The 22987-nt window shown below is 41.0% G+C and overlaps 2 protein-coding genes across 2 annotated transcripts; both read left to right on the forward strand.

Annotated features, from left to right (window-relative positions):
- Positions 1-758: 758 nt before the first annotated feature.
- On the forward strand, positions 759-2770 carry psmg3 (proteasome (prosome, macropain) assembly chaperone 3). Its single transcript, XM_069674695.1, has 3 exons — positions 759-870; positions 1536-1764; positions 2277-2770. The coding sequence occupies exons 2-3, from the start codon at positions 1546-1548 to the stop codon at positions 2427-2429; spliced, it is 372 nt and encodes a 123-aa protein (XP_069530796.1). The 5' UTR covers positions 759-870; positions 1536-1545; the 3' UTR covers positions 2430-2770.
- Positions 2771-3458: 688 nt separating this feature from the next.
- tmem184a (transmembrane protein 184a) lies at positions 3459-22759 on the forward strand. Its single transcript, XM_069674219.1, has 9 exons — positions 3459-3856; positions 4124-4345; positions 8301-8466; positions 9333-9423; positions 11837-11912; positions 16162-16253; positions 17796-17965; positions 18035-18232; positions 20379-22759. The coding sequence occupies exons 2-9, from the start codon at positions 4124-4126 to the stop codon at positions 20606-20608; spliced, it is 1245 nt and encodes a 414-aa protein (XP_069530320.1). The 5' UTR covers positions 3459-3856; the 3' UTR covers positions 20609-22759.
- Positions 22760-22987: the final 228 nt, after the last annotated feature.

Genomic DNA, 22987 nt, shown 5'->3' on the forward strand with positions numbered 1-22987 from the left:
AGCCACACACCATCATGTCAAGCGTTTGTTTAGACACTATTTACCCAGGTGAAAACAGGAACTGAAGCACACTGATTACTTTGCAGTCTGATTGTGCAAACAGATTAATTTCAACACTTGTGACTTTGTTAGAGTCCAACTTGACAGACATGAGGCAAACATTACAGTAGCCCTATAAAGTCCATCTATGCCTGGTTTAAAATTGTTGTTAGGTAATTGGTTGAACAAGACTTGAATCTATATTTTGATGAATCGAAGGATGGGTTCAAGTGCTTCACCTCATGCACTGTTATCACATTAGAAACTAAAGACAATATATGTTAAGTTACAAAGATTCCCCTGAGAGATTAACTATTGTGTGCTTCTCAAAGACTTTTGCCAGAACTCTAAAACAGATCATGAAAATAATAAGCCAGTTGTTTAAGGGGAAATACATCAAAATAAATATATCAATTCATGTAGGTCTTTCTGCTATTATTGAAATGAATGAAGAAAATTAATAAAAACTGTTAATTGTTTTGTTCAGTCTTTTTAATTTTGTTCCCTATAATTTTTATTTTCTATTCAACTTCATTCAATTAGGCATTACTTAGTCTTAACAAGCACAATCCTCTTTATACCTATCGGTGTTGGATTCCAAATAACCCCAATCAGTATCTTCTTTTGTGAATTGAGCCTGATCTAACCCGGAAATCAGGCGTGCCTGTTTGCTACGTCATTACGCAAATGCTTCGTGACGCACAAGGAAACGAGGCACGTTTGTTGTTGGTGTGGGTGAATGACAGTGCTTGCAGCCCGCTCCTGAAGTTGCTGAAAGTGAATTGTCCCAGTGCAGAAGAAGGTTGACACTGTGCACAGACGGAAAACAGGGTGAGGGCTTCGTGTTATTGTACACAGACTTTGAAATACGTGTTCATTGTTTTATCAAATGTGAAGCGTAAAGCTGAAGCTAACACTAGCGTTAGCTGTGTAGCTAACGCTAATAAGCTTCTGCATGTCAGTAATGTTTACTCCCCCTGACCGAAAAATCACTTTTGTCTTCTTTTCTTTTAAAAGTTCACAAAATATCTCTCATAAAATCTCTCTGCAGTTGGTAGGACACACTTCTTTAATGATTCTGCGCATGTTTTCTTTACTTAGCTGCTAACAGTGTGCTGTTATAGACTGAAATCCTGATATAACTAGTTTGAATCGTAAGTCGTATATAAAGATCATTTTAATGTTACTATTTTGTCTCTTGCCAATAATGGAGAAGCCTGGTGTATGTAAAATACGAAAAATATGCATGAAAGACCTACATGAAGGATTGACAAAGTAGTCATTATACAAAAAAGACTGAAGGAGTTTTTGGCGTATTTCTCACCTTTAGATTTGGGAAATCATAATGACCATTTGTCACATTTTCAGATTTTCTATTACCAAAATTCATAAGCAGATCGTTTAGTAATTATGAAATTAATCGGTAGAATTACCCTTAAGCTGCGGCCCTACAAATCATCTTCAAGTACCATTTCCTGTTTCTTTTTCTTCCCCAGGAATAACAGAATGTCTTCTCCGGAGCCCATCATCAAATCGAGACAGACAGAGAAAGAAGTCAATGGAATTTCAACGCAGGTCGTCTGCACTGAATTCAGCAATTACATATTCATAGTTCTCACTCAGTACGGCAAAATTGGGACATTGGTGTCTGTCACGCCTGACTCCAGATCTAATGATATCAGCACCCCAACATTTTCCACCAAAGTACTGCTGGGCAAAGACGAGGTACTCTTGATGAAATGATTCAAATAAATGTTGTATTAGTGTGATGTAGATTTGTTCACAGGACACCAGACAGGCTTGTTGCAACACAGGGTAACTCATTTCACACTGTGAAAGGGCAGATGAGATTGCTTCTGATCTGTGTTGGTACATGGAGAGAATTAGATGTGTTCAGGCATGGAGTTACTGTTAAAGTTAATACTTGGAAAGCCCTGAATTATGGTGTAATTTTTAAACTGGCATATAGTGCTAGACAAAAGTTACCAATAAAATGGATTATAATTATGTTTGCTTCTTTTTAGCTCCACAGTTGCACCTTTCTTTGGTTTTATAACAGGGAAACAGTTCTGAAGCACTCGCATTATCAGTCACACGGATGGAATGAATGAGTGGCTTCACTTTGTGGTGTAGTTCTTTCCACTAAAAGATTGTAAAAGTCATTCATTCATAAACATGTTACTTGCAGCTCTTCTATATGCAATAATCTTTTTTCTTATTTGTGTTTCTATTTTCAGCCCCTCACACATGTCTGTGCCAAAAATCTTGCAACGTGTGTGTCACAAGAAGCGGGAAACAGGCCCGTCTTGCTGGGGCTGGCACTGAAGGACTCCTCCTTAGATGCAATAAAACAAATGCAAGAGGTCATCAAAAGTTGTAAAGTCTGGTAGGAAGTTAAAGAAATGGACATGAAGCCTGGAGACTTCATGAGACATGAAAAAGGAAATGCTTTGCTCCAGTAATTACTTGGATTACTGGAAAACATAATTTAATGTTTATCTGTTTGTAAAGGACTTTCTGCAAGCGGCTATGCTCTAAAAAAATAAAAGCACATTAAGTTAAGTTTGCAAAATGATGGCCAATATCTCCAGTTTCACCACTGTTCAAACTTTTTATTCTAGTAACTGTTTCAGTTTTGTTTTTTGTAATATTTGATACTCTATATTTTTGTATTTTGAAATGCAAATATTCAAATTCGTTTGAAGAAAAGAATAAGAAGAAAAATAAAATGTGTCGGTTCTAAAACGTTGTCTTTCTTCTCTCTTTGAAACTAATGAAAACTCAACCACTGAAGTGTTTTTTTGTTATAATTAATTAAAAACTTAAAATAATTAAAGCATTACAAATGCTCCCATCAAACTGCTAAATTTGCCTTTTCTCGTCCATCTAATCTGCAATTGTAACTGTATTCTGTCAGAAATGCAGTTCAACAGTAATTTGATGCTCATTTCAACACATTTAAATGATGTGTGCTGTAGTCCGTATTTTTATTATAGTCTAGGCTAAGGGGGCATTACAGAAAATCAAAAGCAGATTGTATCCAATTTTAAAGTTACACTATTATTTCAGATCTACTAGCCTTAATATTGCTTTGTATTCAAACAAAGCAATATTTATTTGATTTTATCTCTGTGATTATACGTCTCATTTATTCTTAGAAAATGGATTTTCAATATAACCTGCATACATATAGGCCTAGTATGATTAGTTTATTTTACATGATTGATGCTGTTGAGAGGCGTTGTTTCATCTCTATGCATGGTTTTATTTTATTATAGATAAGTTTATTTTTGAAGTACAGTATTTCAATGTTAGTTATCCTCTAAGAGGCTGAAACCATAATCCTACCAAGATAAAGGCAACGTGATGACGACATATGTGGAGCAGATGGCACGTGATCAGTTCACCTGTGCCCAACCTGTTTATCTCTTTCGCTCCCTTGACTCGCAGCTTAAGGACACATTCAAATCCCTTTGTTTACACTGAAAGTTTGATTTACCTGGTTTCTTAGAATAAACACCTCAGGTTACTGCAGTTTTTCCTGTTTTTTCTTTGTTAGACTTTTGGTTTGAGTTTTTTACTCGCCGGCTGCGTGGACTTCGACCTCGGTCTGGTACCTGTCTCGAACAAGGAAGTCCAGTCTGTTGAACCCGTCTTTGACAGAGGCGACGGGTGGTTTGTCAATGGCAGTAAATGAACTCGTTTGATTATTCTGAAAGGCAATTTTATCCTCGATGTTGATTTTATAAGGTGGCTTGTGAAAATCCGGAGCAGTGGACAGAAGTTACCATCTAAACGGGGTAAAGCTGCTTCCAAGGTGAGCTTTTTGTTGACGGTAAAGCAGGTGCTTAATAAGACACTGATTATTTGAACACAGTCGGACAGATCGTCATTTTCCTACACAGTAGTTTTTGTTCAGTAATATATTTATGTTGTTGTTAAATATCTTTAAAATGTAGGTTTTGTACGTCCAGCAGAATGCATTAAGACATTATAAGAAATAGTCCAATCTAGAGGGCAGGTGTTCTTAACATTCTACCTGTATGTCCTACACAGACTTAGTGTCTTTTCTCTCTGCCTCCAGATGAACGTTTCTTTTGAAGACGTGGATCCATCAGCCGAGAATAATTCCATTGTTCACCTGGATTCACCAATTCTCCCAGACAAGTCGGACATCTCAAACATGACCATTATTCGAACAGGCAACGGGTCAATCATCCAGGACCAGATGTTTTTGAACACAATGACCGCTCAGGCCCTCTCGGGGATATTTGTCTGGTCTGCCTTGCTCATCACATGTCACCAGGTGAGTTCATGTCATTTTTCTATAGAACCACACAACCATATGTCTAAATAGCTATGCCTTAGATCACTGCAGCATGTTGCACAGTGTGAGTAATACAGCTTTAAAGCACTGCAACCCCCACTGATGTAAATGTGTAATCAGAGATGGTTGGCGCCTCTCCCTCGCCAGAGGACGGGAACAAGTTCCTGTATCCATAAAGGATTATTACCTTACAGCACAGTCTCAGCTCACACTGGTGCTTTGTCTTATGGAGTCATAAAGTATTTCATCCTTTCCAGGCAGGTATTATTCTCTCTACTTTGTGCTCGCACTGCCCCACTGCCTTGTGAGAATGTTTCGGCCTCCTTTAGAGTTGATAGTGGCTATGAGATTAAAACGGACGGAAATCCTTTAGCTGATTAGAGGACAATGAATTCACAGTAAGCTCTCTCTGTGTGGGAGCAAAAGATGGTCAGGAAGAATCAGTGGTTCAACAGAGCCCACCTTTACCCAGAATCCATTTCACAGCTGCTGTAAATGAGTGTTTCCTCTTGTGTGGGTGAGTTACCCACTGTGCGCAGATGATAGCTTATCATTATGGGTTTATCATTTGCAGAGAATGCGGCAGGGTGCAGTGTATTATCAGCAGGGAAATCAGTTGATATTGAGATAACATTTTCAGCAGCATAAAGGATGAGCGTGTTGTTTTCTTGTTCGCTATGGCTTTAACAGTCCCCAGCTTAGGTCGATTGAACGTGCATCCAACCAACATCCTCAGGCTGGTGGTCATACGCAGGGATCATATTTCTATTAGCACACATATGGCTACAACAGTTTCTGCTAAAGACTTGTTACGGTTTGGGAAGCTTTCTAAGCTTTTTAATATCCTCGCAAAGCATCCACATGTTGCATCCTGTGATCCAAACGCAATCATTGTTTAGGGATTTGTGGCTCAATATACAGCAAATTGGTTTCTATCTTTTTAATATAGCACTTGTTTGGCCAAACACTTGCCAGCAAGACATTCTAATTGAACAAATAAATAGCAAGTATACCGCAGGGAGAGTGGGGCTAGCGTGCAACAGGCGAGCATCTGTCACACAGGGAGAATAAAACAGTCTGTGGGACTAGTGTTGCAATGCCGATGGTGTTTCATCTGACTGGGCTCCTGAGGATTGCTATAGAGTCTTAAAGTCACGTTCGGAATACTAAGCACAGGTAGACAATGACCTTAGTTCCCCTTGTGCTGTAAAATGGACTTTCCGGACTGGTAATCGCTGGAGTGTGAGATGGTGGGTGTATGGGTCCATTTGCTACTCTGAGCATTTGAGATTAAAAGCAACAGACCACAGAGGCTGCATCAACGTTCTTCTCTTTGCAATATGAATAATGATTCTACTTAAGTTTACGTATATTATTCTTCCTCTAGTGTGAACTGTAAAGAAGACGTCTGAGATTTGGTCTCTATTGCGTACAATTATCAATTACTTTCACTGTCAGAAAACCGTCTACTTCACTTCACATGTAGAGGTGCACAAAATGCATCACACCCCCAACCTCACAGTAATCAAGCTGTAATGTGCAACCTCTAATGGCCATTAAATCAAGCTGAATGTGTTGGGCGGAGTGAGACTCTGCATGTTGTTTTGCTCGCTCCTACAAACGAAGGTTTTTAAGTTAAAAACATCCAGACCCACGAAAATAACCACAAAACAGCAGCCATCTTTTTAGAGAAGAGGGTGTATTCTTCCATGTTGCTATTTGCAGTTTTAATTCAAGACAACGAAGAGCAGGAAATTCATGGTTTTTGTTTGAAAAATAACTTCTGTCAGCGACGGATCGCATCCAAGTGGTTAATTTTCGGCTGCTTTGCTAATCGAGAAGTTGCTCCAGTAATGAGATGATTGTCTAATGAGGTAATGGGTGAATCTGGTTCTAATGTTGTGTTTGTTTTGTTTGTCTTCCAGAGAGTTATTATTAGTCAGATTAAGCTTGGTGTGATTACTTGGATTGTAATCGTTTAGCAAACCAACGGCTCAGCATAGCGATCGTTTGGTCCTTTTTTTAATGAAGAATAAGTCATCACCAAAATACATATTTTCTTATTACATCTGCTAATAAAAGTACAAAAAGTCTGCTGACATTTTTCCATCTGTATTGTTTGTTGGGTTAGACGTGCAGTTGGCCGAACAGCTTCGTGTAGTGAGATAAATCAGCCTGCAGTCGTATGCCAGCATAACGAGCTGTCTCTATTGACATACAGATCATACCACGTTGTATCTGTTCCACATAACAATGCATGGGCCTGTCCTTAACATGGCCTCACTACAAATGCAGTGTCAGACATTAACTCCATTATAAGGATGTGGCTTATGTATGTTAATATCAGGTGATAGTTTCATGTCTATATGAAGATCCCTGAGAACGATGGAAATCAGATCATTCCAGTATAAACATGCTCTGTTGTCAGCTGAACTGTGTCACCTTTAGGAAGCCGTACATAGCCATTAGGGAGAGTTGTATACGTTCCTGTCGTCTGCCGTTTAGTCTGAAGTTAAAGCTGCATAATATAATGTTTTGGCCGGGATATTTTGGAGGGTCATTAAAATGCAAGTCGTGTGATCCCTCTGCTGCGTTTCACTGTGGCAGATCTTTTCACAGACAGAGCAGTCAGTGTAAGATAAAAAAGTACGCTGCTATAAATATTATCATCAAGGTGGAGAACAAGTTGATTGTTTTTCTGCCAGCTCTCAGATGTTTGACATATCGTGCCGATCACACCCATGTGGTTTGAGTCGCTTCAGTGTCATTGCTTTAGGGAAACCAAAACCCTTCATATGACAACGCCTTTTAATCATAAGGTGCAGTTGTTATCTGTATATTTGTGAAATGTATTCAGATCCACTACAAAGATGTCAAGTTTAGAGCTGAAATGATTTATCATTTAGTCTTCATGAAAAAAAGGCCATTCTCTGGTTTCAGCTTCTCAAAGTTGAGGGATTTCTGCTTTATTGTACGTTGGATAAATGTGGTTGTGAAGATGTCACCTTGGGCACTTGGATATTAGAATTGCCACTTTCTATGATTTTTTGGGATTGTAAGAAGTTATTAAACTAGGAAAATCTAATGCTCAACAATAAAAATGACTGTTAGGCTCAGCCTTAGTTGAGTTATTTTGCTTCTAAAAACCATCGTTTTGTTGTATATTTTAGTGAAAACAGGGTGTGTTATTCATTGCAACACCTATGGGGAACTATATTCCAAATGTGACCGGAATTTTACATGTAGGGTTTTATTAGGCAGGCATTAAGTTTCCTTGTTACATAAATCATAACCCTATTATATAAACCTTGCTGGGCTGGAGCAGGGAATTTTCTTTTTCTTGTTTCCTCATGCTTAAAGGTATAATCGCTAGACCTCAGTTTCGCTCTCCTGTGGCGATAAATGGTGTTTGCGGGAGCCCACATATCCTTTCATGTTGCTTCCCTTTTTAGACTGTTTGCCTTCATCTGAGTGGCAAATTTGTTTCTTTTTCTTTTGATTTTCACCTATTTTTGAAGTTGTATCTGTAGTCATCGATCTTTTCTTTGTTTGTTCAGTCATAGTAGATTACTGTTTACTCGCAACACTTGTAGAGACCAGAAAAGCAGCCGCTTAGCTCCGCCTACCCTCTCTTTCAGACCAACCACTGCTGGGTGATGGAAAACATGTCACTAAGTGGGCGCTGCTTGTGAAGTCACACCAGACACCCAGTCTGTAATACTGCAAATGCAAAGTTTTATAGGAGTGTACTTTGGATAAATGTTGGTTTTGGACTGATGGTAAGACAGTAAAGTAGACTGAAGATGTCACCTTGGGCTCTTAGAAATGTAAAATAGACACTTTCCGTAATATAAATCATAACCCTATTATATAAACCCTGCTGGGCTGGAGCAGGGAATGTTTTACATGTGATTTGTTTGTATTTGTGTTGCAGATCTACACACACCTTCGATCCTACACCGTCCCCAATGAGCAGCGCTACATCATCCGCATCCTGTTTATCGTGCCAGTGTACGCCTTCGACTCCTGGCTCAGCCTGCTCTTCATCAGCAACGACCAGTACTACGTCTACTTTGACTCTGTTCGAGACTGCTACGAAGGTAAGAAGTATGAGCCCTGACCTTTAAATAATCAGCCTGATAGCGGTTGCTGGCCTGCATTCATATTTTAGTTGGTTCCTGGTGAAGGAAAGACGAGGAACTGACCAAACGAGTTTTTCGCACCAGTCATTGTTGTCATGTTGGCAGGACTCATTGTTTGAGGTGTTACATTTCTAGGTGGATCCTTTCTGTGTGCTGGTTTCTAGTGTTTCTAAGTGAAAAACAAAACTTACTTTTCATGTTGGATAACTTTCTTAAACTTTATTTTTTCAGTATTCAAATATTATAGAAACCGTGCTCTGCAGATATATATTAAATTGCCTTTGTAGACTGTAACTGTAATAATGTATTCTAGTTTTAAGACCAAAGCACTTCACCAATGGCAAAGGTGAATCATATGCAAAATGGATTACAAGCAATCTGAGAACAGGAAAAGTAGGAAATACATTATTCAGGAGATTAGTTTCCAGTTTGCAGGCCAATTTTGTGGCTGATTGATAGTGCAGCGCGTCAGAAAGCAGGGAGACCGCAATACCACCAGCGGCTACGACTAAAACATAATGAACCTTCTCTTGACTGGACACCATCTGCATTAGCTTCATTTAATCCCTCCTTAAATAGCAACAAAGGATTAGGAAGGGATTTCCAAGACACAGAACCCTTGGAAGCTTCTTAATGTAACGACTGAAACAGTTATTGTTCCAAAATGTAGGACTAATTATTTTTTATCATGTGGACTTTTTCTGCTCTGAAATGATTTGACCTTTTTTAAATGAAGTACTTAAAGGTGATGAGTAATGCTTCTACAGTCATGAAACATGTATGGTACACTGTTTAAAGATGTATCTCTTCTGTTTCTGTTACAGCATTTGTCATTTACAATTTCCTGAGCCTGTCCTTCGAGTATTTGGGAGGAGAGAGCGCAATCATGTCGGAGATTCGAGGGAAGCCCATACAGTGAGTGTTCCCATTCCAACTCTGTATTCAGCTGGGGCATACATGTACATGTACAAAAAAATTTCAAAATGGGAAATTATGGAAGCGTATTGCTGCAACATCAGCAGAAAGATGTAAAAAGTTATAAGCATTATATTTTAAAGTTATAACTTTTACCGTTGTGCTATCTCAAAAGGTGCAAGGTCCATTTTGCCGCCCTTGAATAAGCATTTAGTTGATGATGAGGATACAGTGAAAAAGCAGGCAATAAACAACAGTGGCTGCTCTCCTTTATCTCTGAGCTTTTGACCAGCCTCTGATACGCTGTGCTTTATGGCCCAGTCAGCCGCAGGGCAGCAGCTCTTTGCCAGGTACTTAGGCCGGTGCAGACACTAATGTTGAGCCCTGATAAATGATAGCATGGCTTAGCAAAGGCCATTGGAGACATATGGAGGCATAAATCCTACATCATGCTATGCCTTGCTGTTACACGTCAGAATCCCATATGTGATGTCTTTAATCAATAAAAACTTTCCAGCAAATAGTTTTATGATTTGCAGAAAGTAATTCACATCAGGCACACTGTTAAGTAAAGTAAGAGCATAACTCGTACTACGTTTTTAATCAGCAGCATGAAAGCAAATTAAAACACATAATGTATGCGTGTCAGAAGTTACCACGCTCCCTAAAAGAGGTTTGAATGTAAAAATTCTTGCATTTTAGAAGCACTTTCCAGGTAAAGTCTATATTGTACATCAAGTTAAGATTAAGTTTACTGCAATCTCAGAAGCCATTGGCTATTGTCTGAGACGATACAGCCTGTCCGGGCGTGTCCGGTTTAACCAGCGAGTGATAAACGACTTCCAGCCAAGACTTCCTTTTTCTCTGCGCTGCATTGTTTACAGTCCTGTTAGCAACTTGAGAAGCGACCGTGTGTTCAGATCGAAAGTTAAGCCAATTTCACCACTCCAGATATGTCGGCAAAATTAACAGCGTCATTTCTTGGTTCAATAAATCCCCCCGAGGAGCGCCCGTTTATCTGTTTGTTGTGAGTCTTCAGTGTAAATGGTGCGTTACACAGAGGCTGCACTCTGGCTAACTACAGCGGCAAAGAAACAAGATTTGTAAAAAGTAAACATAAAGCTTTGTCAAGTCTGTCTTCAAGAGGAGAAGAAAACTACTTTTAAAATGCTCGTTTGTTGAGCGAAGGTCAGATCGATTATTTCAGCCTGCTGATACGTGATTGGTCAATATTACTCGGACTACAAGCGTGCTACAAAGACAAACCAGAACACCTGCCGTCCCTAAAATCCACGTCCCTTCCTGCAGATTATACAAAATAGAGATTAGGTTTAATGTAATTGTAAGTTTCCATTAATAAACTAGACTACGTCTAAACTGTTTAAACAAAACGCTACAAAGTTAAAACACAGCGAACGGCAAAAACATGGACAATTTTTTTACTCTGCAGGCAAATCCCAATTTTGTTTTTCAAATTAAATTTGACTGAATATCTGTGCTCTTACTTGAAGTGACTGATGCCTAAACATTTGAGAGATTAGACATCAGTAACTTCTCTATATTGGTTACAAAGAAGGAAAAGAAAAATGTATTAGACATGGAATTATTGCCAGTCAATGAGGCTGAAAATTTTAGCCAGCTTGTTTTTATTGTCTGGCTGTTTGATTACATAAACACATGTTACCCGTGTGTTACTTCCTGTTAGACATTACATGTGGTCTAGGTAGGTTTACATTAGGGATGCACAATATTATCGGCACGTTATCGGTATCGGCCGATATCGGCTTAAAAATGAACTATCGGATATCGTCCAACACGCCGATATCCGCCGACATAATTAACCGATAAAATAATGGGCTGCTGCATACTTGATTAAATGCCCGACCTCGGCGCAATGTCCCCGGCGCGAAGAAGACCTGCGCGGCGCAGCGTGATGACGTCACGTGTGTCTCCCTGCAGCATGAGAGAGTTAGAAGCCAAAATGTCCGTGGTGTGGAAGTTTTTCAAAGTATCCGAAATAGATCGCAAAACTGCTATTTGTAATGAGTGCTCAGCTTCGGTGATGCGAGGAGGAGCCAAGGCAAAGTCTTTCAACACTACAAACTTGATTAACCATCTCAAGACCCGTCACCCCGACCGTTGTAACAAATGTGATAAGAGTATCACCATTATACTGTACGCTAATTCCAATACAGAAGAGAGTTGATGATCTCTGCCATTAGGTGTTCGGGAAAAAAATATTGGTATCGGTAATCGGCTAAATGAGTTGTAAAATATCGGCATATCGGATATCGGCAAAAAATCCAATATCGTGCATCCCTAGTATACATTACATTGCTTCTGTTATCTAAGCTAATGTGTGACATTTCAGTGACATGACATAACAGCTCATCGCGTCCTCTTGTCTTTACAGGTCGAGTTGTCTGTACGGCACCTGCTGCCTCGTAGGAACGAGCTACTCCATCGGCTTCTTAAGATTCTGCAAACAGGTGAGCTTCAATCATCCACTTATCTCCGCTCTGGAGATGCTTTTTGTGACCAGTGAAATAAATTTACTCACATTGAAAATGCATCAAATAGTTTAAGAAAACAATCCATCAGCTTGTATTACCGTTCTGTCCTGATCTGAGGCTGCTTAAAAATGACAGCTGATATAATTGGCTTGTGTGCGTTCAGAAGATAACATCCACTGGTTACAAAAACAGGAAGAGAATAAAAGCAATTGAGGCCAGGTGAAACGGCTTGATAATAAACACTAAAAGATGATATGAGCTGTCAGCACAGAGCTCCCTCTCTGCGTCTTGGGATGCTGCACAGCCTCCCAGTCTAACGCTGATGGAAATTGGAACTGAGAGTTATGTCTCCAAAACAAAATAAACGGTGATATGAACATTTTGTTTCATAAGCGGCAAATGATAAACACTCAGTGTGCCTTCACAGGAGTCCGGCGTGAAGTTTTCTAAAAGACAAACCTTAGAAGTTCTCTCTGGTGATATGAGGAAAGTTTTTTTTCCTGCTGAGAGGACGTTGAAGATCCGCTCGGTAGACTTTAAAAAGAGCATTGTACATTGTAGCGAAGTGCTAAAACTCCCATCAGTGCGGTGAGAGGGCTTGCCTGGAGTTTCATGCTTTTAAAATAGGTCATCCTCATTAACATTCATTCAACAGAAATTTTCAGAAATCGATACATCGAGCAGCTCGGCAATGATTTAATGCTGCTTTGCAGGTCCACTCCCACCAAGCGGGAGACTAACTGGATTCAAAAAAATGATTAACTGCTGTCACACACATTAATTTATTCTAACTGGATTACTGAAGCACTCAATTATATTGATCACACAAGTTGTCACTTGGAGCAACAAACAGTGTGTTAGTCTTCAAACGAGTTGGAGTCTGATCCTGGGCTGTGGTGGAATATCTGACAGCTCATCAACTTCTTGAAGGCGTGGGTGCTTTTTTTTTGCGTTTGAAAAACATTAAAATTCTTTGCACATTTTGGGAAAGCTTCAGTGTGATTAGAAGAGAGGTTAACAAATGAATCACTGATATGGAAAAGCAGCCTGGAGTTATGGTGCTTCTTTGAGATAAGGTTAGAGGATAAGCTGCTCCTGCATCCCTAAACTGCTCTTTTGACATTTGAGTTTTAAGTCCTTTATCAAGATTGTAGGACACTTTAGGGTCTTATTTTCCTGCCTGTGTCAAAGTGTAATCCTGTCGACCCCAGAGGCCACTGTTGTCGACCATGGAGGATCCAAATACATAAACAATAAATGAAGAGCAAGTGCATGTGTCTAATGCCTGGCCAACACTAAAAGATTTTTCAAATCTTAACAGATGTTAAAAATGTGAGAGACCCCACACATGACGATATGTAATCATAGATTTAACAGCTTTGGTCCTATAGTGTCTGGAGAGCAACGACAACGCCAAAGTCCGACTTTCAAAACATGAAATCTCACTCAATCTCTCGCGGTCAAACGAGACTTTAGATTAAACAAACATTGCAGATGACGGGTAGGAAGATTTTTACTGAACAGTCAGGAGGAAAAGTGGTGGAGACGGCGTGAACATGGGCTGTACATGTTATTTTATGCTCCCTGTTTGCTTTTGTCGCCATGGCTGCGGTTGTTTCGCTTCCTCCTTCAGTCAGCTCCCTTCCCCATTGGCTATCGTTTCTTTCCACATGACGATCCACAGACCGCATGCTCGGGGTCCCCCCCCCACACAACAGGATAAGGGATCGTAAAAATCGAACATGTTTAATTTACGGTTTGAAATCGGTGAGGCCACGAGGGCCTTCAGAGCAGATCGGGGGAAGTAAAATCAGTCTTAACATCCCTCACCCCGCAGGAACATCTGGAGAGATAATCTTTAGAATCACCACGCATTAAATGTTTTTGTAAATTTGGGCCTTAAATAATGATCAATCACAAGAGCTCCTGTCAGCCTCTTGAAAAAGATTAATTGGACAAGGTTTAGAGAGGCAACAGAGATTATCGGACAAAGAAAAAAAAATTCTGTTTAAATTAAGATGGGAAGATATTTGCAAGGCAACGTGACAATAAAAACAATACCCTTGTGGTCCGATACATACATTTTATAATCAAACTGTTATCAATTTAGATTGATCAGCTTTGTTTGCCTTGTATTGTAATGAGCAAAGTAGAGAGGTGTTGCTGTTAATTGGACTCAGGAGAAAACATCAGTACTGTCGATAGTTGCCACCTGTGAATTCATTAGTGGTAAAAAGAAAACACTCAGTCAGTTGAAGCTGTGATTTCTGTGTGACACATTATTGTAGTGTTGTATTGCTCGGATGTTGCCAGCAGAAGAAGGGCTAATGTAACACATGTGAGTGATACTAAATTCACATATTGCTCTGATGCAGCAGTTTGCTATAGAGCTGTCATTCAAGCAGCTGATAAGTATGTATAATTAACGCTCACTGCTTAGTTCTAATGTGTATTACTTTGTGGGTATACAGTCGTATGCATGACTCCAGTAAATTGAGGACTTTTAATCCAGCAGCATTATTAATGCACATTGTGTTTTGAATGTCAAGCCTGTCACGAAGAATCATGAAGAACTATTCGCTTTGAGAACATTCAGAGTGACAAGCTGGCACTAAAAACCGGCAAATGAGACGAACAAACTGTCAGCTCTAACCGCTTCAAAGTAAATCAGTAATATAAATGATCATTGATGTCAAGCCCACCACCGACTCCGGCCATTCTCAAAACGTCTCCCTCTGGCTAATCAAGTCGAACACTCCCGGTCTGTTGCTTTCAAGTGTCGTGGCGGTGATGGGAGTTTGGAGCAGCCTCTGTCAAATTGGTTGGTTCAGGCTTCAATTCACAACACAGAGGACACCTGTCCTCCTGGTTTTATATGCCACGCAGGTCCACATCCCCCTGCCTTGTGTCATCCCTGCCAGTCCCTCTCCATGTCAGCATTTAGACTTCAGCATCAGTGTGTCTAACTTTGTAGGACTGAAGCAAAGACAACTTTAACAAAATATGTCTTTTTTAGTATAGTATAAAATATTTGTATTATAGCAACAGTTTTACACTGTAAATAATACGCTGATTTGCTTTCTTGCTGGGCATGAGTAATAAAATTGGTAGCGATCTTCTCATCTGTCGGTTCTATGTTAGCTTAGCACAAAGAAATGGGGAAACAACTTGTCCAGCTTTGTCCAACCAGCACCTATTAAGCTCATAAAATAACATGTGTTATCTTGTTTGTTTAATCTGCCCTAAAGGTAGGTAACAATGAGTGTTGTATACTATGTTTTATGAGGAGGACTTCTTCTTCCCTCTGAGCAGTTGCCGGGCAGCCAGTGGACACTCCAGGAAGTAATCTCAGAGCCAACAAACAGTCCAACACATAAACATAACAACCTGTTTTTCACTAGATTACACAAACAAGATAAAACCTGTTTATTAGTTTATTACATTCACTGGTCGGCCGATTTTGTAATCTTTCCCTGGAGGCTAGCTGTTTCCTGTTTCCAGTCCTTCTGCTTAGCTAAGCTAACCAGCCGCTAGCTGTAATGTTTGTTGCATTAATGGTATCAATCTTCTAATCTTTAAATATGTGAAAGGAAAGAGCTTATTTCTGAAACTATCAAACTTGTACTTTAAATTGTTGCCTTGAAGGTTTGACACAGATGTCATGATTATTATTATTACAATGGTAAAGGTGAGAGTTGCCACTGGTTAGGTGTAAGGCAGTGGTTCTCAACTGGTCCAGCCTCAGGGCCCACCACCACCTCCTTAATGACGAATCACGACCCAGATTTCTGACATTTTTTAACCCTCAAATTGATTTTAATTTTTCAACAGAAATAAACTAAAAAAAAAAGTGCAGCATAAATGCAGCTACTGTAAGGCTTAAAGAATGTAAATGTTACTGTAGCTGGGATTACCCAATCAGTGAAGACATGGAGTGTGAATAAACTACACTACTACTGCACGCAAGCCATAGGAAACCCCTTCAAAATAAAAGCACAACATAGACTTTTTTTTTTTTCAAGCACACATCTGCAACCCACTTTTGGGTCCCGACCCACCAGTTGAGAAGCACTGGTATAAGGGACCCTGAGACACCTTTTTTTCAGTGAGCAGTAACAGATCTTTTTCTCCTGATAAGATGGACAAACAGATCGTTACTTCATCCCCCTTCATGTTGTCCCTGCTTGTTTTGGTGTCTCACTCTGAATTGTAATGTCTTCTCCAGGCGACTCTCCAGTTCTGCGTTGTCAAACCCATCATGGCCGTCATCACCATCATCCTGCAGGCCTTTGGCAAATATCACGATGGAGATTTTAAGTGAGCCAGCACCACCTCTCCTTCCATTTCATTCTTTATGTATCTTACACATCCATGCCTTCGCCAGCAGGCTTGTTTTGCTGTTTATGCACACATGGACACAATTTGCAAGTGGAGATAATTATATCACCTCTCCGCAGTTGGCATGATGACACAGCTAAGAATTAAAGGGTTTCATATCAAGCAGAAAGTTCCAGGTTCAAACTTTCCTGAGTGACTGCGCAGGTGCTCTACTCCCATGTTTTCCCAGTTGTGTCACTATCCTCGCAATAATCGCAGCCTCTCGGTTGTTGTTGGTATTGCAAAGAATAATTCAGGGCTTTTTGAAATATGAACTAAAGGAATTATATCTGTTATATCAAGTTTTCTCCAAGTGCAGTTATAGTGCTCTGAAATGAAGACACTCATATTGTCTATTTCCAGTCGTACCAGAAGAGCACATAAGGGTCTCAACGAAATATAGAGAGGGTAATACATTCAATAAAACTGTCTTTTGCCGTAATCAAAAGCTATAAAATTTGTCGCCCATAAACTCTGCTCGACTTTTATTCAGGTGCTCTTCTCTGCCTCTCGGTTTCGCAGCTCCCTCCGAAGATTCAGCTGTGACAACACTTGTTTCTAAACTCCTCAGAAGAGGCGCATAGTTCAACGAGGGCTCGAGACAGACTTTTCCAATCAGCCTCCTATCATCATCCTCTCACTGTGGTGCTTAAAGATAGACATGATTAAATTCTACCTGCTTATTTCTCCATATATTTCAACAGCAAAATTAGCAGGCAGAAATAACCATCCTTTTTTTTTATGTCTTTCTTTAAGCCCTGTAAGAAGACGGTGATGATTCACAGATTGTTTACTTATACGCTTTCAGCCAAGCGTGCCCTCTATACTGCACAGGAGTAATTAGTGTAGTCACAGCTGAGTCCTCAGAGGAGCTCTCTGGAATGCAAAGAAGGTAGAAAGAAAGTCTGACAATGAAATATGGACAAATGTTAATTGGATTCATCCTGAAATAAGAAGGCCATGTACCAACAGGCTGTATTCACTGCCTTAAAGAGGGCGTATTATGCTGTTTCACATTTTAAGACGCGTATAATGTTACAATGTTGGATGTCCATAAACGTGGGTAGGTAAAAGTATGTTGGAGTAATCCCCAGGCTGCTGTGAACGCCAGGTTTAAAACTGTTTTTGGAAAACGGGCTTGTAGGGGCGGGGTTTCTTAAAGAGACAGAGTCGAGCGACTCGTTTCAAGCAGAGGCTGTATGAGGGCCTGCACAGAGCACCAGTGTGAGAAACCTTTTCAACTGTAAATGATGCTAAGCTACTCCACAGGTATCACAGAGTGAAATGACGCTTGAAATTAGCATAATACCCCCCCTTCAAATAAGAGGCCTGTTTTCTTGGCTGTTTTGGCACTATGGTTGAAAAAAGTCATTAAATTCAATCTGTTAGTCTTTTTGAAATGGATTCAAACTTGCATAAACTGTCCCTAATATGTAATATAAATATTAAATCATGAGCTTTTTCTCCTGTGTGTCTGTGCAGCATAAATGGAGGATACCTCTATATCACCATCATCTACAACTTCTCAGTCAGCCTGGCCCTCTACGCCCTCTTCCTCTTCTTCTTCGCAACAAGTGACCTGCTCAGGCCGTACGAACCGGTGCTCAAATTCCTCACAATCAAATCTGTCATCTTCTTATCCTTCTGGCAAGGTAAGTAAACTGTTTATTCTGTATCAGTATATAAAAGTATGAATTGCTGAAAATGTTCCGTCTGTGTAGGAATGGTCCTCGCTATCCTGGAACGTTGCGGCGTCATACCCAACGCGCTCTTCATCGAAGGACACGAGGTCGGCGCTGGCACGGTGGCGGCAGGCTGGCAGAACTTTATCATCTGCATTGAAATGTTCTTCGCTGCCATCGCCCTCAGATACGCCTTCACCTGCACCGTCTACCAGGAGAAGAAAAACGACGTGCCAGGTGAGAGCAGACAAAAGCTGATCAGTACCTCTCGCCTCGAAATACATTGACACGTTCCGGGGCTAATTGCCCTTCTCCCCCCTGCAGAATAAGGACTGACACCGGCTTTAGGTGTTAGCAGTTAAAGTAATTGCATTGCGCTGTGCCTTTTGCAGCCATTTAGCTCAGTCAGACTGACTTTCAAAGTTAGATCTCTAATTTAGCCCTCCTCTTTGAGCCATTACCCCAGCTGGAATGCACATATTGTACTTATGTTAAATGTAGTGCTGCCATGATCAGTGCGTCAGCCATTTAGGAAGTCAGCAGGGGCTTTCATCGGCCCTAACGGCACACATTTTCAGTCATAACTCAGAGGACCGTTGTCAGCAAAGCAATGCAGAGGAAGATGAAGAGGAAATTGAAGCCACAGTACAGTAACTAGCAGGGAGCGAGCGGCACCCCTTTGACGTCTAAGCTGCTTTCGAGTAAAAGACAAATGGAAGCCGTGGGAAAAGCCTGCAACGGCAGTATCAATAATTTTTTTCCTGCTTAGAGGAATCCCTCTCTCCCCTGAGCTGCTTAACATGCAGATATACTGGAGGTGAGGACAAAAACTGAAACATTTCACGTCAACTTGATGAGGCTAATTTGTTTTATGAATAAGGATGTAAATCAAAGAAGGTAATGGGATAAAATGATTGGCTTTCATCCTCATCCCGGATGAAAAGAAAGATTACTCATCCTCCTGTCCAGTTAAACAACAGTAATAATGCCACAGCCGTGTTTAACTTTGGATTATTTCATTTCTTCTTGTTTTGTTTGTTGTTCCAGCCGTCCTCTCCCCCTCCTATGACTGAAATGTTTGGCACTAACATTAACATTGCAGTCTGCTGCTGCACCCACACCCTCAGGTGTTGATGTGTGTGATTGCAGAGGTTGCCGCACCTCTGGCTTACCATTCCTCTGCCTCAGCCCTGTGGAGCGGGGCAGGCAGGCTGTAACAAGAAAGTCAGCAGACTGTGCCTAACTGCTCTGCACCGACACCAACACCGACCCCTACTCCCACACCCCTCCCCACCTTTCCCTTCTCTTTGCCAGCTCCACGAGCCAATCCCAACAGCACTGCCGCTGACCCTTAAGCAGAACGCTGTGGATGCCTGCCGGCTACTTTTTCTGCCTTGGAGACCCTTTTAGTTCTGGAGGAAATTCAGCCTGGCTCACAGCTTGGTGCTAAGGGACCATGAGAGCAGACGGTCCCTGTGACTGAGTTCTGTTCAGTCCATTTAGGCTGCAGCCTCACAAAAAGGCAGGATGAAAGAGATTAATCATTCCTGTGTAGTGTTTCCTTTTAACCAAGTTGTTAAATATTACTGCTGTCTGTCTCTAATTGGGTGGTTTATGTTAGCACAGAGACGAGTGGGCAGTGAATTAATAGGGATGATTAATTTAACAAGCTATTAAAGGGCCAGTTCGCCAGTTTTCAACCTCAGTCCTATCATGCTATTATGGGGAGCTGATGCCATTATGGGGGGAAAAAAATGCAATTTTGCTCTGTGCCTTTGGAGGGAGCTATCCGCTTCTCTAATGGAAAACCTCCGCCCGACTATGTAAGACACGCCATCTGGCGCTTGCTAAACTTCACCTCCTCAATCTGGGACACCCGCCTCCGATGTCTCGTCTCGTTTAAAATCGTCAGGTTTGAAATGTAGACTGCAGAACCGAAGTTTTTTTTAGAAGATCCACCGGTATATTCTTGTCGTATTTCAGATTCTGTACCGCTCTGAGCCATTGCCTGAAGCGATCAATGTCCTTGACAGGAAAACGGTAGTATTTCACTCCAGCGTCTCTCCCTGGGCCGTTCCTTTCAGAGGGAGGGGCGCGATGCATGCTGGGTGTTGTAGGAATGTAGAATGGCTGAAACCACGAGCTGTTTGTACAACTTTCTCCACAGCTATGGCGCCAATTTCAATTATTATTGCTTCTATCGATTACAGAGAACACCAGCTTTGATTGACAGTGGCTTTTTCCAGGAGCGCACTGCTCCTTTAAAGCAAATGAAATGTATATTCTAGTCTATTTCTTGGCAGGGAAACTGAACACTGCAGTCACATGCATTGTTCTCTAACCGTTTATCTCCCAATGTCCTCTTCCTCTGTTGTTCCCACAGAGAACCTCCCTCCGATGCAGAGCATCTCCAGCGGTCTGAAGGAGACCATAAACCCCGGAGACATGGTACAGGACGCCATCCACAACTTCTCTCCGGCCTATCAGCAGTACACCCAGCAGTCCACGCAGGAGGTCATCCAGCCAAACTTGAATGGGAAAGTGGCCACAGGCAACAAGAGCTCCCGCAAGTCTGACAAAATCATGTTGATAACCTCCGATGATGAGTTCTAGGCGTATTTCCAGCAAGATCCAGGTGTTTGTGTCCCTGCCACCACTATCTCTGACCCCCTGGGCTGTATCACATATCCCACAGAGCTGGACTGAATCAAGGTGTTTAGTGTTTCCAGTATTTAAGACGGACTGCCTCCTCCTGTCCCAGTTTATTGAATAATTTAAGCACCAAGAGGAGGATGAAATTAATAAAATGTATAGCTCACTGACCAGAGAACTGATCCCTCTCATCTCAGCAGTAAAATAAAACAAAAACGCAGAGTCATCTTCACTCTGTCAGAGAAGTCTGGAGCTGTCTTCTCTAAATGAAGCTGCTGGTTGTTCAGCAGTGACCCTCGTCCTGATTCTGTTTCCGTCATTATGTCAGTGCTGATTCTCTGGCCGTCTGAAGCGTGTTCCCTCTGATTCATGTCGCTTTCAAAGAGGAGATGATTAATATGTGACTCCAGGTGGGAAGCAGGGAAGCCTGCGATGGCTGGGAATGACACTTCATGGACCGTTCTCTCGCATCTGCTCGTTTGAAGTATTTGCTGAGCGTTCCTCTGCATGGTTTCCTGACAAATGGAAAGATGTGTTCAAAGACACACTCGTTTTGGAGCAGGCACTTCAAACTGCACACTGTAGCACTTCGCAATCCTTTGTATCTACCGTAGCATGGACAAATTGGATAAACCTGTCTCCTACAAAGTGGGAGTTGTGTTGTTCTCATTAATTTTCCCAGCATGCTCAAGAGTGTAATTCAGTGCAACTAGCCAGCCGTTCAAGAAGCGTTCACAATCAGTCATTTTGCAGCTTCCGCACTGTTGTATGCTTTTATGTTTGACGTGTTCACATCACTTCCCCTGTTATAACTTCATATTCCAGGGATTATGAAACATGTACAGAGTTTGATTTGTGTAAATTCTGGTGTTTTAAATATTTTGTATTTGTGTAAAAAGATTTCATTCTAATTCAGAGATATTAATGTATTTAATGTGTGTTGTTCAGGCGTAGTCAGACAAAGAAAATGTGGGCAAAGAGAAACACACTCAGAGCTGTGTGACTTTCGAGACTTCATCTCTGACTTTTTGTTAATTCTGTGTATGACATGATGAGAGAAATACATACATTTTGTATATGAAGTCAGATTGTTTTAATTTTGATACCCTCTTGTGCCAATGCTAGCTGTCTTTCAGGGACATTTATTCACAGTAGGGTTCAAACTAGTGTTTGAAAATATCGATCATAGCCGACTCATGTGTCTTAGTCCTGTGTGGCACTCATGCAAAATTAAACAATTGTTCTTTGCTTGTAAAATCTGAGTTTTGTGACAAATTTGTGATAATCTCAAAGATTTTTATGAGAAAAGAGAAAATCACAAGTTAGTGACGCGTTTTTCATCAGCCAGCAGTGGTTGGTCTGCCAGAGAGGGTAGGCGGGGCTAAGCGGCTGCATTTCCGGTCTCTACTAGCGTTGCGAGTAAACAGTAATCTACTATGGCTGAACATAGAAAAGAAAAAAACACAAGACCAGATCGATGACAACAGATACATCTCCAAAAATAACTGAAAATCTCATTGCTCAGATGAAGGCAAACAGTCTAAAAAGCAAAGCAACCGTCAGCGAGGAAATTCAAGAGTTACAACCGTAACAATGGGATCCAACCAATGACTGTATATATAGATGGACAACACGTCTCCATCTGCTCCCATTGAACGTATTTGATGCCAAAATAGCTTCTGCGATAGGCGCTGCCATCTTGCGATGGTGACGACATATGGAGTATGCGCAGTAGAGATCGGCGAGTGAAGCGGCCGTAGCCACTTCCGCTAACCCAAACACACACTTAACTTACCGAAAAAACAGCAAGGATCCTGCACATCGGCGTGTTTAACAGCAGAACAGCTTCTCTGTGTTGGTCTGAGGTTAACGTTCACAGGTATGGAAACTTCAATGACTGTAGTGATTGTTTTAGTTACGTTTCCACTTGCGGATCGTCCTCCACTCTGCTCACCCGGAACAGAGCCAGATTTGTCAACAGAGCTGTCAATCATCTTTTTGACAGCATCAAATAACTAATTAGAAATAAACTTGTCAGAAAAATTAACACTTGGACGTAAATAAGAATAAGATCTAGCTATAATGACAGAAACCATGTTTGAGAAAAGTGTATGTGGCGTGTATTTTGATTTTATAGTTTGACCCATGACCCATCTGTTAACATGGAGGAGGCGGGCTTTATGACCTATACTGCAGCCAGTCAGCAGGGGGCGCCCGAAATGTTTTGGCTTCACTTTTAGGGAGCTGTCATGTCGTCCATCTTTTTATACAGTCTATGGGTTAAACAGGGAAGTGCCCTCCTGCAATTATCGTATATTGCCATTAGGGGCGCACAAGAGA

Source organism: Semicossyphus pulcher, unplaced genomic scaffold (genome assembly GCF_022749685.1).
Source record: "Semicossyphus pulcher isolate SPU_LCO1_2020_fin unplaced genomic scaffold, fSemPul1.0.p SCAF_23, whole genome shotgun sequence".
Taxonomy (NCBI): Eukaryota; Metazoa; Chordata; class Actinopteri; order Labriformes; family Labridae; genus Semicossyphus; species Semicossyphus pulcher.